This window comes from Poromitra crassiceps (genome assembly GCF_964638095.1).
Source record: "Poromitra crassiceps genome assembly, chromosome: 4".
NCBI lineage: Eukaryota > Metazoa > Chordata > Actinopteri > Beryciformes > Melamphaidae > Poromitra > Poromitra crassiceps.
Window position 1 is genome coordinate 30,939,870 of NC_139626.1, and position 19,366 is coordinate 30,959,235.

The window sequence follows — 19,366 nt, forward strand, 5'->3', positions numbered from 1 at the left end:
ACTGAACTCCATGCAGGTTTTTCATGGTTGGGATGTGGAGGAGATGGAGTACGGCCACAGATGGAGAAAAGGTGAAGTAGGAAAGGAGATGGGATTTGGAAATGACACTTGTGAGACCCAACACTGGGGCACACACACCTTTAATCCAATCAAACAGCGGTACTACAGGAAAAAACATTGAAGTGTGTGAGAATGTTTGCGTAATGATTAGAATACACGGTACACACAAAACTCCCACTCCACCAGCCACATACTAAAGGCAATCTGAACTTTTAAACCAAGTAATACATCCAGAGGAATCCCAACCACTTATCACAATTAACCGACAGTGCATTAAATCTATATAGATATGTATGTCTGTATCTGTATATATATTTATAATATATATATACTGGGGAATTAAAGACTTTTGCTCCATTGAAACAGTTTAATGAACAATTCAATTTCTTATAAATAAAATCAGTGGAAAACAAAAGAAAAAAGCTAAATCCATAAACATTTTTCTTTACAAATAGATCAACATTAATGCAGATTGTGTCTACTCCCAAATCAAGGTGGGAGGAGAAGAAGCAGTGGGCCGTTTGGCCAGCTCTCTAAGACCAGAGGTCAAGCTACCTCAGCTGGTGGCCAGCTTTCTAAGACCAGAGGTCAAGCTACCTCAGCTGGTGGCCAGCTCTCTAAGACCAGAGGTCAATCTACCTCAGCTGGTGGCCAGCTCTTTAAGACCAGAGGCCAAGCTACCTCAGCTGGTGGCCAGCTCTCTAAGACCAGAGGTCAAGCTACCTCAGCTGGTGGCCAGCTCTCTAAGACCAGAGGTCAAGCTACCTCAGCTGGTCTTAAATAAGTGGAGGGGAAAAAAACTCATACATTTTTTCTTAAAACACACACACACACAGGACAAATCACTACGTTGCGCATTTACAAGTTGACTATCAAATTGGGACGACTGTACACATTGTAAAGATAAGACCATATTTATGGAGCCATTTATATTAATTAATTTCCCCCCACCGTCACTTTCATCTTTTTTGTGGCAGAGATTTTACAATTCCCACCCCACCCCACCATACCATTTTACACTTTTTCTCCAGCAGGAACATAAAGGACAGATCTTGTAGTGGAGATGTTTGGGTTTTTATTTCGTGGAGAGAATGAGGGCAACGATGAGCCCATAGAGACCCAGGACCTCAGCGAAGATCAAGATAAGAATCATGCCCACAAAGAGGCGGGGCTGCTGAGCTGTGCCCCGCACGCCGGCGTCACCCACGATGCCGATCGCAAAGCCTGCTGCCAGCCCGCTCAGGCCCACACTCAGGCCAGCTCCCAGGTGGAGGAAGCTCCTAAACACACAGAGACAGAGGGGTTAACTCAACACACTCAGGCCAGCTCCCAGGTGGAGGAAGCTCCTAAACACACAGAGAGGTTAACTCAACACACTCAGGCCAGCTCCCAGGTGGAGGAAGCTCCTAAACACACAGAGGTGAACTCAACAGGGTACCCCCCCTCCCATAAGAGCACTGCTCCTACGCACAAAACTCAAGTGTGCTACAGACAGCATTGAATATGCATGTCTAACAGGTGCACATATTGGCTGCAAATCAGTGTGTACATACTGTACATTAAGTTGTTTGACTTTCCACGGCTCAGTGAAGCCTATGGCAGTGTTCACCTTATGTAGCCATGCCCATTTGACCCGGTTGTGTGGTCGTGTGACGACTTCCGGCTAAAAAAAAGAAGAAAAATAAAATGGCCGGCTGCTCCAATATCATCCAACTCTGAATTAACTAATAATTTAGCGAATTGTATGTAACATACCAAATAAAAGCAAACGGCAATGTCTAAGAATGCAATGCCATGTAACTGGCTCGTTAAGTCTCGCATTCCAGGGAATTACGTTAATGTCTGCAGGTCTTATAGACGTAAGTGGCTCGAGCGCTCAGAGGAGAGAAAACTATCTGAAGCTTTCTTTGTTGGAGTCCAGGTATGTTTTACAAGAAAGTGCTCGTCATTGTCGATGATAACGTTATCTGACCTGGCTAACTTTATTTATTTGTTTATTTGGATGGGACAGTGCAAAATTAATGAACACAGAAACCACAGAACAGATAGTAAAACCTGGAACATAGTAAAAGTGTAAAAATTGCCAGATTTAGCACGAGGCTAATTTCCATCCGTTGTCCCCATAAAACATAAAACACAAAAAACATAGAGCGTAAAACGTAGAACATAATAAAAACATACATAGAACATAGGTAGCAGCAGTACACTCTAAAACTACGTAAAACATGAGTAGCAACAAAACACTCTAAAATACATGGCAGCAATTACTCTTAGAAAAATAAAAATACATAATAATAATACACACAAAAAAAGAGAAGAAAAACATACTACCTGTGGACACATGACTGGTTTGTTTTCAGCCATTTTTTAAGACTACCTTTAAAAGTGGCAAGGGTGGGGCTGTCCCTTATGGAGACGGGGAGACTATTCCATATTTGGCTGCCTTTTATCGATAGGACATTTTGACCAAACGTGGACATTCTACGATGGACCTTGCAATCACCTCTGGTGTCTGATCTAGTGCCGAGTCCAGTGAGTCTATTTTTTTGGATGAATTCCTGTAACGGAGGGGGAGCTAGTCCATGGAGGCATTTGAAGAAGAAACAGGCACTCTTTAAGACCTTGAGATTTTCAAAGCTCAGGAATTGATGTTGTTCCAGAATGTTACAGTGGTGGTATGACAAAGGTTTTCTAGCAAATGCCTTGATGGCTCTGTAATAGAGCTGTTCAATAGGTTTTATGACAGTGGCACCTGCAAACAGTGGATACTCGCTTGCTGTGTACCGAGCTCAAAGTAGTAGGCTACATTCTTTGTTTTACCCCCTGCACTGTCCGCTACAAAAACAACTCTCTTCTTCATATTTGCCGCCGTGACCGCCGGAAGTGTTAACACGACCCAGAGGAATTTGGCCCACCCCCGCGTCTGAACATAAGGTGAATACCCTGGGAAGTTTATCGACAAACGAGAATTCACTTGAATGCAACCTCTGACTGTTCTCCATGGAGCAGTTGTATCCCGTCATTTTACTAGCATAAGGGGATCCATGTTTTCTCAGGCTAAAAATGCACACTTAAAAACAGAATGGAGACAGTAGTTTCATTTAATTACTACTGCTAGAATATTTTACAGTGTCACATTCCCGAATAAATGTCTGTAGTTACATGACAGGCTTGGCAAGTAATTATAATAAACAAATATGTAATATGGAAGTTGCTGCCACTAACTGAAACCTAAACCACTCTGTATTTGAGCTGCCTGATTATAGGTCAAATGATAATTTTGGTAGATTTGGGCAACACATTATTTTTACCGTACTTTTGGCATCTTAAAGCAACATCTTCCTTTTTCAACTAGCATGAGAAATTAAATCATATCAATATTGCCGATATGCCGACATTCCTTATTAGGTTAATTGTGGAAACTGAAAAGGAAATGGCATTATACATAATTGTGCACCTCTATTACAAGCTATGTTGAATAGAGATATCACAGTGATTCTGTAGGCCTATAGAGAGCCAAAGTGGAACGTCACTTCCTGCTTCAGCACTGTACCAGAGATTTTCATCCGCCATTTATTTTCCCATAGACATTTTGTAAAATGCTTATAAAAAGAGTTGTACTGTTTTAGTTGTTCAAAACAAACGGTTCAGATATATTTAGAAACAGGAGAGATCGCATAACATTTCACCAAAACGTAAAGAAATGCGGGTTTAAAGACAATATTTTTTCAATGTTTTTTCTTAGTTTTGGTCAGACTGAAATGTTCTATGGTCTTTCCCCATTCTAAATATAGCTATACCAAGTAAAACTATGTTTATAAGCATTTTACGAGATGTCTATGGGAAAATAAAGTGTGAAAGAAAATCTCTGGTACAGTGCTGAAGCAGGAAGTAGGCGTTCACTTTGCCTCTCTATATGTACGTCTCTAAATACGCCCCAATTTAAGAGGAACTTGAGGTCAAACCGTCACTTGTTCTTGTTGTTGATTGTCCATTCTTCCCTCCCATGGTCAGGCATGTGAGCAACTGAGGGCAGTGTAGAAAGCTGCTAAATGGACCTAACAAGAACCTTTTGCCAGAAGCAAATTATTATATCATGTTCTGTGCTTAATAGAAATTAAAGAGGAAATGATAACAAATCACGCCCACAAAACCCATGACTGAAAGCACTGTTGGTCAATAGAACTCACTTGTAAAGGGTGACCCTCTCTGAGATGTTGTTGGCAATTAGTACTGCTACTACCAGGCCGTAGATGGCTATGATACCCGCCATGACGACGGGGATGATGGACTTCATGATGAGCTCCGGCCTCATCACAGACATGGCGGCGATCCCCGTCCCGCTCTTAGCTGTGCCATAGGCGGCTCCCAAGGCTGAGGGGGAGGAGAGAGAGGGGGGGCACGGTTAGCTAAAGGAGCAGGGGAGCACATCTTCCAGCACATAGAGCACCATCCAAGGTAGAGAGAAGCTGCTGCAATATGATTGGAGCAAAAAAAAAAAGAGCCCGGCGCGGGCCTAGCTAGCTCGCCCGAAGAAACCAGACGACATGAAGAGGGAAGTGAAACAGGAGGTGGAGCAACGATAACGCAAATCTCACAGTTTCAGTTCCCTTTAAAAAAATCAAACATGGCTCCATTTGGGGAACTCTGCCAGTGTTCAAAGGGGAACAACAGATCACGTTCTTTCCTCAGAAATACCCAGATACTACATGACCAGCTACCCTTGTGTTTCTCTGAGACTAGACAAAAAAGCTTTGTACTCCCAGTTTGTGGCTCATCTCGACCTCTGCTTCAGTCCTTGGGAGTATCAGATTACCGTATTTCTTCTAATGCCCACCGGGACTCCTTTAACTGCCGGGGGTCTGACCTGATTCAGCATAATAAAACGCCGGTCTTGATTAAACGCCGGGGCGTTTATTCGATTCAATCCCCCCCCCCCCCCCATTACGGTATGTTTTTGTATTGACTGAATTCAGTCACTTACGGTAATGACGTGTGATTTGACGGAAGTCAGGCATCTTACCCCGTCAGACAATGTTATGCTTTGTTTATACATAACCGACATGTTTCAAGTATGCATACCGCATTGTTTGATGCTACAGATTGTACAGCAGGAGTACGGAAATAGTCAACGTCAGGGGTGTTGTCTACGTGCAACGCAGGTAGACGCAATCTACACACTGCGAAATTACTCAGATTTGCGTTGGCGCACTGCGAAATGCGCTATGATACGTATCGTTTTCACTTACCATTCATAAAATTCACCCTGTGCGCTCTGTGTTACAAAGCGCGGACTTTTGGACCCTAGGGGCTTCCGTCGAGCCGACTCGAGCGTGAAGAGCGTGACGTAGCCGTGACGTTGCTTACTACCAAACAAAACAGTTGCTCGGTGAGGAGATGCCTATTCGATAGGTGCACAATGAAGCGAAAGCAAACGACTCAAGCGACACTCTTTCAGTGTTTTCGTAGGCCTGCTTGCCCTGCTACTGCAGCTGCAGATGGCAATAACATTACAGAAAGGAATCCTTAGGACTGTGATGAGGCAGCTGCTATCGCAACGTTACCTGATGATATCGTCATACCTGGTAAGTCGCATGTACGTTATAATATGAACGTTACTGTAACAGCAGCAGGGGATTGTTTTGGTACATTGAATTATATCTAGAACAAGCACAATAACTAGCTAGGTTGATACATGTGGGGGGGGGGGGGGTTGTACTGCTGCTGTGTGTGTGTGTGTGTGTGTGTGTGTGTGCATATACAATAATGATTGTTATGAATGGGATCCTGAAAAATTGACTTTTGATGTGAAAAAGTGTGAACAACTAACAGGGTTCCCATTGGTCCTTGAAATCCTTGAAAGTTTGTTAATTTGAAAAAAAATCAAGGCCTTAAAATTTTGTGAAAATACACATGGGTCATTGAAAGTACTTGAGTTTAGGGCAGCATATCTCCACAGCATATTTTTTGCTGTGCTGTGTTAAAGAAGGCGAGACCATGATCACATAGTCTAGATTTTTGTGATTTTTTTTTTGCATACATTATTATATGGGTGCACTGAATACCCAGGGATGTGATCTAAAATAAGAAAGTAATTTTTGATGTCAGCTCGACTTTAAACGGGAGCTACAGTGTTTTTTTTCTATTGCGGTCTTCATTGGGTCCGGCACCTGCCTTTGATTTCTTTTTGGGATGTGCGTGTCTCCACTGTTTTTAATAGTTGTGTTAACAGTAAAATTACTACCTCTGTGCTTTGATAAGCTTGTTCAAAATAAAGTGTTTAAATTCAACCTTTTTTCTCATGGTCTTTATTAAAAATAGGTAAATATTCTGAAGCTGTTCTGCACACACACACACACACACCACATAATTAACATTGTGGTTTGGTTTGACTGTGTGTGGGGGGGGGGGTTGGGCGGAGTTGATGCATTTTGCTTCAAAAAATACTGCATGTGATGTGTTCATTGATTGACTGAATTTAATTAATTAATTTCTGCTCTGTAAATAGTTTACTCTTGTGATCAAAAACACTGATCCAAAGCTCAGTTCTGAAGCTATTCTGTAAATTTGGGGAGAAACAACACAAAATGGGTCGAATATCCGCCCATGTCCAGCCGAAACCACGCCCACTTCCGGTTAAGGGGAGGGATGTTGGAGTCAGAGGGAGTATACCCTCTGAAAAAAGGTAGACTACACCACTGGTCAACGTGTTATACTGGAGACGCTGTCTGGACACTTGAGCAAGTCCACAAGTTACGTTAACGTTAGTGTTGCGCGGCTTGCGCCTTCTTATTATGTGCATTTCTGTCAGCGGAACAGCGATCATAAATGCAGTATGGATTACCGTATACCCATTATACCGGACATGTATTGGAAACATACATATTTGGTAAGTCTGCTTGTTTGTCTGAGAGTGCTGCTTGGTTGCTTCCTTGGTAGCTAAACGTTAGCTGGTGCCTGTTAGCACCGTCCATAACGTTGCTAATGCTAACGACTTCTTTCCAATGAAACACAAACTGAATGCGAGCGAGCGGTAGGTGAATGGTACTCGTTTGAAATACGGTATGGCTGTTTGGCAGCGGGAGAAGAGGGGAGGAATTAACTGATACCCACAGGTTTTTCTAGTGAGGCAAGGGATGAGCCCCCTCCCTTATTTTTTTTTGAAGAAAAGGGAGAGTTTATATATTTTTAATAAATAAACCAAAATATATTTTCTCTCCTCTTTCAACAAATTCCATTATTGAAAATGCTTTAATGGTGACACCTGCAGGCCAGGGAAGGAAAGGGCAGTCTCTGGAGGACCTCAGGAGCTGTCTTGCGCCTCAAGGGGCAGGGTCTTATGCCATGTAAATAACCAAATAAAATAAAATAAAATAAAATCATGTGTCATGTGTGTGTATGTGCTTCAGTATTTTTCCTGCTAACCTATGATTGGCTAAACAGATAAGATTGCACAACAGTGGAGGCATGCAGGCCATGTAGGAAATGCCTCCCTGCAATGATTGACATCAGCCCTGACCAATGAGAACCAGACTCAGGCAAGCGGGCAGGGCTCAGGACTGCAGTAGCGTTGGCTCTCTGGTCAGTGGTCATAATGTGACCAGCTAGCTAGCTGGCCAAAGCCATGACAAGAGTCATGCAAATGGGATTAAATGTGTCAGACTATGGTTTGTATGTGGAAGATACAGCTACTTTCAACTGCAGCAGACACGTGATCTGGCTGCCTACTAGTTAGCTACTGTGCTAAAAAAGGAAGAAGCCTGGTTTGATAAGTAGCGCGCTAACGCTAGTTAGCTCGCAATGCTAACGTTATCACGTTATTAGCAGTTCCAATGACGTTAGCATCGCGAGCTAACATACAGGCTTTTGCGAAACCAGATTCTGGGAGCATTACCCAGCATGGAATTTAAGTGAGCTAAAATGTATTGTTGACAATCTTACTGCGCTGTCGCTAGAGCATCTTGGCAGCCAACTTGATAGCCAGAAGCTAGCAGCTATCTCAATACTTATCAAAAACAACTGTCTTTTGTAAGCTAGCAGCTAGTTGGACACCCAGTCTGGCCAGTGCATAATGCTACTGTAGGCTATCTTCCCAAGGACTGTATTTCACCACATCAGCATGAATACTGTTATGTAAAATGAATGTATTATAATTCAATGACAACAATAACCAATGAGCTGCATTAAACCATTTACATTGAATTTAATTAAACTAAATTGCACCTATCTGAGATTGATTGAATCATATATAATTAGTGCTATATTGTTGAGATACACAGCCTAGTATAAACACATCACACACGGTCCCAGCTGTCCTCCTCAATCTTTTGAGTTACCAGCCGCCACTGCCAATACCGTAATGTTGGATGGTGATGATGAAGGCCATCTTAGTTGTTTTCATTCGTTCCAGTTAGGGATGCAACGGTATGAGTTTTTGACGGTATGATAACCTTGGACAAAAATACCACGGTTTCACGGTATCGCGGTATTGCGGACCATTTGTGTTTTTACAATAGCCGAAATATTCCCATACAGCCGACGTCGTCTTTTTAGATGGGGGAAAGTTCAGGGGGGTCCTTGCGGCTCCTCTCTACTGTGCTCTAGTCTAGGTAGGCATGCAGTCAGGGGGAGGGGCCGCATAAGCTGCACTCTGCAAGCGACCTGGGCACTTTGTTTTGGGGAAACAGCTGATACCGTGGGGAAGGTATGATGGCAAATTTTAGTGGTTTTGATACCGTGACGTTTTCAAACCGCGGTATACCTTCAAACGGTATTCAAACTAGGCATGTTCAAAACTGTGTACCTACCCTCTTGCGTGTACTAAGTACTATCTCACTGGTTTCAATAATAATAAACTGCCTGTACCTACCCTCTTGTGTGTACTAAGTACTATCTCACTGGTTTCAATAAGCAATTTGATACTTTCCGTTTTTGCTGAGCAGGAATTCTGTACAAAAAATAATAATGGCCTGGCTAGTGATTCTGTGCAAAACTAAATAAACGCCTCACTCTAGCTGCCGCCGGGTCTCCTTTAACCGCCGGGGGTCTGGGTTGATTTAGCAAAATAAAAAACGCCCGGGCGTTTATTAGAAGAAATACGGTAACCCTTTTATGGCTTCAACAAAAGGCACTCAGCCAGAGAGCTGCAGAGCTCTAAATCACTGCTCTGAATGAAAAGGCCTCGCACACAGGAAGCTGCTGACGTCATGAGCAGCAGCCTGTCACATCTCCAGACACCGCATCAGCATCAGCACAGGATGGGATGGGTACCAGAGAGGCACCACCAGCTGCTGGCCGTTATCTCCGCCTCCTCGAGCTAGCATCCTGCTAGTAATGTATGTAACAGAGAGGAGAGCAGAGGAGCGCTCTGTCAGCATGTTCGTGGCCACAGCTCGTGATGCCGGGGAGAACTGCATCGTGTTGCCTGCTCCCTACGTCACACACGGCCAAGAATGAGTGCAGGAGGAGGCAGGAGGGCAGGAGGAGGCAGGAGGGCAGGAGGAGGCAGGAGGGCAGGAGGAGGCAGGAGGGGAGGAGGAGGCAGGAGGGCAGGAGGACGCAGGAGGGCAGGAGGAGGCAGGAGGAGGCAGGAGGCAGGAGGCAGGAGGACAGGAGGCAGGAGGGCAGGAGGAGGCAGGAGGACAGGAGGAGGCAGGAGGGCAGGAGGAGGACAGGAGGAGGCAGGAGGGCAGGAGGAGGCAGGAGGAGGCAGGAGGGCAGGAGGAGGCAGGAGGACAGGAGGAGGCAGGAGGGCAGGAGGCAGGAGGGCAGGAGGCAGGAGGGCAGGAGGAGGCAGGAGGACAGGAGGAGGCAGGAGGACAGGAGGAGGCAGGAGGGCAGGAGGAGGTAGGAGGGCAGGAGGAGGCAGGAGGGCAGGAGGAGGCAGGAGGAGGCAGGAGGGCAGGAGGACAGGAGGCAGGAGGGCAGGAGGACAGGAGGAGGCAGGAGGACAGGAGGAGGCAGGAGGGCAGGAGGAGGTAGGAGGGCAGGAGGGCAGGAGGAGGCAGGAGGGCAAGAGGAGGCAGGAGGGCAGGAGGAGGCAGGAGGGCAAGAGGAGGCAGGAGAGCAGGAGGGCAAGAGGAGGCAGGAGGGCAGGAGGAGGCAGGAGGGCAGGAGGCCAAGAGGAGGCAGGAGGAGGTAGGAGGGCAGGAGGAGGCAGGAGGGCAGGAGGAGGCAGGAGGGCAGGAGGCCAAGAGGAGGCAGGAGGGCAGAAGGAGGCAGGAGGAGGTAGGAGGGCAGGAGGAGGGCAGGAGGAGGCAGGAGGGCAGGAGGAGGCAGGAGGGCAGGAGGAGGCAGGAGGTAGGTGGAGGCAGGAGGGCAGGGGGAGGCAGGAGGCAGGAGGGAGGCAGGAGGGCAGAGGAGGCAGGAGGGCAGGAGGGAGGCAGGAGGGCAGGAGGGCAGGAGGGCAGGAGGAGGCAGGAGGGCAGGAGGAGGCAGGAGGTAGGTGGAGGCAGGAGGGCAGGGGGAGGCAGGAGGCAGGAGGGCAGAGGAGGCAGGAGGGCAGGAGGGAGGCAGGAGGGCAGGGGGAGGCAGGAGGCAGGAGGGCAGAGGAGGCAGGAGGGCAGAGGAGGCAGGAGGGAGGCAGGAGGGCAGAGGAGGCAGGAGGGCAGATGAATCTGTACTCGTGTGTGGAAGGAGCAAACTCATATTGCCACACTGACATGACTGCTCTAAAGGTCAAAACCCAGCAATGTCAAATATTTCCCTAATGCTTCTGGTAAAAAAGAAAAGGGGGGGCTGAAGGTTTGGAAAACACAGCAACAGCACTATCATGCTTTGAGGACTGGTTATAATTTGGTTGAACAAAGAGAATGTAATGGCTGCCAGGTTAGCTAGCGTAGAGAACAAGACCCAGCAATATCGGACAGAGTCTGTCAAGAGCAGGGAGGCGTGTAGCAGCGTGAAGCATGAATCAGAGGCAGGCTGCTTTGACGAGTTTCCCCACGTCAGCTCTGTGAGATGGCATTGACCCAAGGCAGGAGCATCTATTTTACTCGCCCGTGCCTGCTTATGCACCCAGCATCCAAAGCTCCTCTTGGGTCCCCATTTAGGAGAATGTTAGCACTGATCATCATTTTGGTCCTACTCACACTACTATCTGTCCATATTTGTAGTTTATAGTTGTGACAAAGTGCGATTAATCCTACAACATGAAAATATACCAGGGGGACAGTGCAAAACATCTCACATTTCATTTCTGCACATTTATATTTGCAGCTAGTAAAGCTAAAAATAGCCTCCTTCCTCAACTTCAAATGAGACGATTTGTATAGGATAGGGCTGTCCCAGCGAGTCGACGTAATCGATGACGTCGACGTACGGACGGACAACCCGGATCCATAATTCCTCCGGCCTGGCTATCGCCGGCAGAGGCATAAAAATCCAGTACTGTATTAAAAAGACAACTTTTTCAAGTTCAATAAATGTCTGATGTTGCAATTTTTTTTTATCGTGTTAAATAATCGTGATCTCAATATCAGTCAAAATAATCGTGATTATGATTTTTGCCATAATAGAGCAGCCCTACCATTTGTGGAAATTGCCTCCTGGTGGCAGTCACTAAGTCTTATGTAACCTGGTGAAACATCAACCATCTTTAGAGGAAATGCAGGGAAATCCCAACCAACATACTGAGCAAAATCTGTGCAAGTCATGTGATCTGTAAGGAAACGGACCTGCTGTGCTTCCTTCTCTATTGCAAGACACACATTGATGACATGGACTTAATGTGACATTTTAAATATATCCTGGGAGAGTGGGGAGACGCTCCTTTACATACAGCCGGAGGTGGCCTTGTATTCTTTGCTCATGTCATGTCTTTGGACAATGCGTGTTGAAGTAGCCGTGAAATAGTGCCAGTTAACTCCCAGCCTAGCCTGAGTTAGTGCCAGTTAACCTCCAGCCTAGCCTGAGGTAGTGCCAGTTAACTCCCAGCCTAGCCTGAGTTAGTGCCAGTTAACTCCCAGCCTAGCCGTGAGTTAGTGCCAGTTAACTCCCAGCCTAGCCTGAGTTAGTGCCAGTTAACCTCCAGCCTAGCCTGAGTTAGTGCCAGTTAACTCCCAGCCTAGCCTGAGTTAGTGCCAGTTAACTCCCAGCCTAGCCGTGAGTTAGTGCCAGTTAACTCCCAGCCTAGCCGTGAGTTAGTGCCAGTTAACTCCCAGCCTAGCCTGAGTTAGTGCCAGTTAACTCCCAGCCTAGCCTGAGTTAGTGCCAGTTAACTCCCAGCCTAGCCTGAGTTAGTGCCCGTTAACTCCCAGCCTAGCCTGAGTTAGTGCCAGTTAACTCCCAGCCTAGCCGTGAGTTAGTGCCAGTTAGAACACGGCTCTCTTGAATACTCGATTCTGATTGGTCAATCAACAAGATTCACCGGTCATTATTTCTCGACAACCGACCGCTGCTCTGCCACACCTGGATTAATCAGTTGATAAGAGCATTTTGTCTGCAAACACTACTAATTAGGCCAACCAGTTGCAGCTGTGGTGTCTTGTGTGCCAATTACGAATGAAACCGCTTTGTCATTGAAAACGCTATTAAAAAATCTATTTGAATAATTATTTTTGTCAGATTATTGAATGATTTAGTTGTAGGCCGTGTTCTAAGCGGGATAATGTATATTGAGGCGGTGATTACTGGGAAATAATGATGACCTTCAGGTGAACGATTAAGCCCTCCGCTGCGCGTCGGGCTCAATCAGTCACCTGTCGGTCATTATTTCCCCCGTAATCACCGCCTTAATATACATTATCCCTTACTTAACCTCCAGCCTAGCCTGAGTTAGTGCCAGTTAACCTCCAGCCTAGCCGTGAGTTAGTGCCAGTTAACCTCCAGCCTAGCCTGAGTTAGTGCCAGTTAACCTCCAGCCTAGCCTGAGTTAGTGCCAGTTAACCTCCAGCCTAGCCTGAGTTAGTGCCAGTTAACCTCCAGCCTAGCCTGAGTTAGTGCCAGTTAACCTCCAGCCTAGCCTGAGTTAGTGCCAGTTAACCTCCAGCCTAGCCTGAGTTAGTGCCAGTTAACCTCCAGCCTAGCCGTTAGGCTTTCTGCCAGATGGCTGTAGACTGTAGAGGAAGGCTGGTGGGCCAATCCTCAAATGTGCACATGGCAGCCAGCCACCTCCAAAACTCCTTACATTGACTTATTCATTATCAGACAGATGCAATCAATTCAAGGTTAAATCTCTCCGGCCCGGCTAAGGAGCACAATTGGCCCGCGTGACACCTACACAGACCTTACTGACTGCATGGAGAGAAATACCTTCCTAAACATCACATCTCCCACACAAAGTATCTACTACATCACAACAAATGTGCCTTTTGCTACAGGAAGGACATGGAACAAACATCTGCAGCGCAAAGAGAATGACTCGCTCTGATCTGATGGTGCAGCCATAAAGAGTTTTTTCCACAGCATTTGCTTCTTAAAATTGGGGGGGGGGGGGGGGGCAATATTGTAGAAACACATACCGTAAGCATTCCTCACAACAGCTGTTCATCATAGCCATTTAGCCATCAATCCCTAAACCAGTCAAACCATAGAACCAGTCAAACCATAAACCATGAACCAGTCAAACCATAAACCCTGAACCAGTCAAACCATAAACCCTGAACCAGTCAAACCATAAACCCTAAACCAGTCAAACCATAAACCCTAAACCAGTCAAACCATAATCCCTGAACCAGTCAAACCATAAACCCTGAACCAGTCAAACCTTAACCCTGAACCAGTCAAACCATAAACCCTGAACCAGTCAAACCTTAACCCTGAACCAGTCAAACCATAAACCCTGAACCAGTCAAACCATAAACCCTGAACCAGTCAAATCAGTAACTAATCTCCTCAGACTCCATGGTGGGGAAGCGTGATGGCTGCAGGTTGGTAGAAAAACAACAGAGTGTAATGCTGCCATTCTGCTCTGATGAGGACCGCTTTGATGTGTTGCAGGGCTGCTGCTGCTGCTGCTGCAGTAGTGGTGTGGAGGCACAACCCCTGGGTTTTAATCCTAATCTCCTCATTTTAGGTACAGAGCTGTCATTCTTCCCCCCAGAACATGTATTTGACAATGTCTTGTGGCATCAGAAGGGGGGCGCTGCCCCTTGCTAGGGATGAACTAGCATGCCAAACACCCACGCAAGCGCCAATGGATTAGTCTACTCGGTGAATAGTTGGTGACTGGGTGGCATTATAGGAACCAATGACAGCAGTGGCAAGGTTTGAGTTCGTCACAACGCTTTCCTGAAAAAAGTGTCCGCTGGCTGTAAGCTTCAGTCTGCAAAACTGCAAAGATGTGAGCCTCGTTGTAGAAATGACAGGACGCAGTGACCAATCTACTGCACCTATGCATCACAGGGACCGTCTGGAGCCTATGGACTGCTGTCGCTAATTAAGACTGCTTCACTGAACTATCCCTTAACTGTATGCGCATGTCTGACAGAAGCAGAAAGACAGGGAATCTGAACGGGTCAAAATGTCAAAGCAAGAAAAGGACTCTTCAATTAACCCATTGATACCTGATCCAGCATTTGCGTGTATATCCCTCATTTGTGTGGGTATCCCTTTAACGCGGTTCGCGGTCTTAAAGGGATACACACACAAATGCTGCATAGGGTATCAATGAGTTAAATGCTGATGAGTTATTTGCTGGGAAGGTTTGTGATCATTGGCAATCATGTTGGCTCTAAGCTGCATAGCAAGGATTTCCTCTGGACTGACTTGTTCAGACCGTAAGAGACGCCAGAGAGTTCAATGATAAACATGAATGCTTAAACGTGCTTCAATTCCTGACAGCCTGACTTTGAGCAGATTTGCCCTCAAAACTAAACCCTTTGACAGTGATTGTTCACTAGCCACAGTTGTGGATCAGTAAGAACTAGGTTCTGAGGGTAACAACCTTTTTACTGCAAACTGCAGAAACGGGTTTGTAACCTAGACAGCAATGAAAGGACTGGAGAAGCAGACTGGATCAGAGCCATGATGGGAACACAGATGCGGAAGCCTGGTCAGTGACACCTGTGCAAGCATCACTGGAGGCAGCCCACTCCCACAACACAGGACAGCAAACGTCAGACTACCAGGCCTGCAGTTAAATCCTTTTTAGGGCATTTTGGCCTTTGATAAATACAAACTTATTTGGGCAACGTGCCCAAAATGTAGGCCAAAACCAATGGTTATTAAAATCCCTTTTTCCAGTCAATTTCCCTCAAAATAAATATCCTAATCCTATAAATTAAGTGCTGCACAGCTGCAGTGTGTGACACAGCACATGTAAGATGGCTCAGACTGCAAAGTCAGTTACATGTCAGTAACACACAATAATGCAAGTGTAACATCAGGTTATTTTCTGTCAATTACAGAGTCCCGTAAACGCCTCACAGCGTCTGCCTGTAGGGCTCGGGAACGTGATGTCAAGTGTCTGGAGACCCACACACTTTCGCCATATAGGACGAATCAGAATGACATCACGACACATGGATATGCCACCCGGAACCGCAGCAGTTAACTAACTAGTATGAGTTGTGTGCGTCCTGGTAGCTCACCTGGTAGCACGCATACCACGAAGGCTCGGCCCTTCGTGTGGCCGGCCCGGGTTCGAATCATTCAATTCAATCATTCAATCATTTTTATTGCAACAAAATGGGATTGTCAAGCAGACAGACTGACCAACACTGTCATAAAAACATGTCATAAAATGTTGCATGCACCTGACAATTTAATAATAATATATATAATATTTAATAAAATATTGCAATACTTTGCATTCAATACGATACGATATATTGCCACACAAAATACTATGCTGCTGTATCGATGCTAGCTTGGACTCAAACAGATTAGCGTAGAGTCCTAAAACAAATCAGAATTGTTGGAAAGGTAATCTTGGATCACCGCTGTCAGCCTGGACTGAAACTAATCAATTATACATTATAGACCTTTGTGGATCAAGTTGAGCTTTCGACACTAGCAGCAAGACAAGGCAAGATCTACAAGTTTTATGGCAAATAAATATATAGCACACAACCTTAATAATGACAATATTGTTTAAATAGATCTTTGTCACAAAGTCGTGTGTACTACACAGCAGTGAATGAGCTCAAAAGAAGAAGGTGCAATTTCCCATCAGTGACTCTAGAAACACTGTACGATGCTTTATGCTGCGGCCTGAATCAGCTGACCCCATCCCTTCCTTGTGCCAGTAGTACCACCACTACTGTCAGACCCCCCCTCCCTCCTGGCTTCCCCAGCTGTCACTCCTTCACCATCACAGACTAGTCCTGCTGCCAGACACAGTGGCTACACACTGCCCTCACAGACTAGTCCTGCTGCCAGACACAGGGGCTACACACTGCCCTCACCTACCATTAGAGCTGTGCATCTTCACTGATCTCACGATTCGATTATACAAGTCTACGATTCGATTCGATCCGATTATACGATGCATCTCGATGCATCTCCGATGCATCGCGATGCATCTTAAATCGATGCATCACTTTTTCCGCAATACATGATTTATTTTTTCTCACTTTCTTTTTTCTCACTGTGTGGCTACTTTTAAAATAAAAGTGCATTTGGAATTGCATTGTATTATGATCCATAATTAAAATAAACAACTGCATGTACTTACATTCTATTTTATTATAAAAATAAAAAATAAAAAATGAATCGATTATTTTCGGCAGCTCTACCTACCATCACAGACTAGTCCTGCTGCCAGACACAGGGGCTACACACCGACATAAAATCAGAATGTCCCTTGTGTTTGAATGGAATTTCTCTTGTTTCTGGGATTTTAAAACAATGCCAAGACAATCAGTTGTCACATCTTAGGTCCCTGGTAACTGTGGTAAGGAGTGTCAAACTGCCTGGCCCAAAATAATACTAGTGTCTCAAATGGCCTCGAGCTATTGCAATGGTATGATTGATTATGGCTAATGGGTCATACCCCAACATGTAACATGACAATTAGTAGCTTGTGGATTTGCCACAGGAGTTGCACCTGTCTCCCCACTCAGTCTAGTCACACAATGGCTGTGCTGTGCTACAGCATAGCATTGGCATATCATGTAGCACTTGCCCTGGAAGACAAATGATGAAGTAGGAAAAAATGGGCTATGGAACAGGTATGGCCAATTATGAAGTATGAGGTCAGTTTCAAAGTTCACTTTCTTTGCCACTGGTCAACTTCCTTCCAACACGCCATAGTGTTGGTGGTGTTACCGCTTGTAGGTATTTTGGTATAAAAAAAAATGAACCTCATTCCCTGAGCAGCACTGACTTACTGCTAACTTGTTAAAAATAATAATAAATAGTTGCAATACACTGGGCAATTACAATTCACAGGATCACTACCCACTTGGCAATTCCAAGTCATAAGCCTGATCATGTGACAGTCATGTGATCTTGTGCCATTCCTTTTTGCTATAAGGAAGTTACCAGCTGATACTGAATGCTTACTGGAACAACAAAAAAAGCGTTGGTATTTGGTACAATATAATAACTCACGTGATCTGATATGTTGTCGGTCACACAGGCAAGTTACTCACATCATGGTAAATTAATTCGTACGTTTAATGCATACGTGACGATACGATTCAATTATTTATTTGTATCATTTAATGGAACAGAAAACCTAGTAGTCTCCACCGTGAAGCCACATGGGTTTGACAATAACTTCGGATAAAAGCAAAAGTAAGCCCCTACTAGGCTACCAACTAACGTGTACACTGTAGCTCTGCATGCAGGAGTGTCGTGTCGCATGTTGCAGGAAAAGTGGGGACGCTACAATGCACCCCAAGTCCACCCATAATGTGGCAAGCTAGCAAGCAGCTATGCATACCCTTCATCCACGAGGGACAAATGGCGAACTACACATTGAATACATTCTTGACACAATGCGTTTTTTGAACATATTTTCCATTCTGATCAATTAGTATCGTTTTCCTGGTCATTAGCTAAGCTAACTTCTGCTAAACTAAGATAACGCCACAAACGCAGTCAACATTATATCGCTAACGTTAGCTTGCTAGTGTTGACTTGGACGAGATAGGCTAACAATAGGTACTACTGCATACTAGACATTGTCATGTTAAAATAAGATCCACTGCCCTGCCAGAATCTAGAGAAAATGTGCAAAAAGCGACCCCTAAATGCCTAACGTTATAGTTGACAGCTCGAGATTAGCACAGAGAATGTCTGAGCGAGTTTCAAGAGACGCACCAAGCAAGGTGGACAATTAAACATTGACATTTGACATGGAAGCAAACCATTGAGATATATGCAAACACGGGTTAGAAACAAACACAAACACAGCGACATTTTGTAACTGTCAGTTGAGTTCATTATGTTAAAAGTGAGGTCTGTGAGATAATTACCGCTGAAAACCATCGCCGCAGAGGCACCCATCACTGCGAAGAACGGAGAGTATTCGGGGCTTTCGGACGACATCCTTTCTCACACAATAAAAAAAAAAACTAAATATACAAAATGACTACTGACGTGTTAACCCCAAATATCGCACTTGGCTAAACCGATCAAATGCCACGATCTTGAATTAAAAAGGAGTAAAGTGGGAGCCGCCTGACCACCTCACTGACAGAGTAAACGGACTAGTCACGATTCTTCTGATAAATACCCGGGCGGCGCAGCACAAAATGGCGAAGCGGAAAATATCACCTGACTGTGTGCCATACGGAGAAAACCTCTCATCCACTGGGTGTAGGGGGGGGGGGGTCGCACTAAAAGTAGTTTAATGATTTACCACGTCACACGGCGCATATATTAAATGAGGATTACACTTTTAAATGGCAAATGCCTTTATCCATGCAAGGAAAGTGGTTCGTTTTTCTCCGCTCAATGCTTTTGTTTTTGAAGGTCGTCCCCTATCAAGCATCACTTTGGTGTGCTCCGCTCCGCTGCAGGCTTTCCCTTTGATATCTAGGCATTCACCTCTCCTTCAGAACCAAGGGGGACGCAATGATGCTGGGGATTAGCATGAGGGTGTGTGGGTCACAGTGTGTGGATGCTGCTTCAATGCTAGGGAATATGGTTTTAACCTTTTTTTTCTTATCTATTTGTACTGTACTTTTGTTTAAAAAAAAATAGAAGAAAAAAGTAAATGTCTAAAATGTACTGTAACAGCTCTCAAGGACCCTCCCTGTATAGGCTACATAAAGGTTAAATAATGGTTTTGTTCTCCTATGTGAAAGTCATGAGCAACAGCAGCACGGTGCCGGTGCTGTATAAATGTATTATTCTATTAGCATTATAAACAGGCATTCTTAAACAAATCTCAAAATTGGTAAGTTATGTTGCATAT

General features: G+C 45.2%; 1 protein-coding gene across 1 annotated transcript; it reads right to left on the reverse strand.

The window, feature by feature from the left end:
• Nucleotides 1-122: 122 nt before the first annotated feature.
• atp6v0cb (ATPase H+ transporting V0 subunit cb) lies at nucleotides 123-18,681 on the reverse strand. The gene is made up of 3 exons (XM_083635712.1): nucleotides 18,423-18,681; nucleotides 4,251-4,434; nucleotides 123-1,340 (listed from the first exon to the last, which is right to left on the reverse strand). The coding sequence occupies exons 1-3, from the start codon at nucleotides 18,493-18,495 to the stop codon at nucleotides 1,136-1,138; spliced, it is 462 nt and encodes a 153-aa protein (XP_083491838.1). The 5' UTR covers nucleotides 18,496-18,681; the 3' UTR covers nucleotides 123-1,135.
• Between the last annotated feature and the right edge of the window lie 685 nt (nucleotides 18,682-19,366).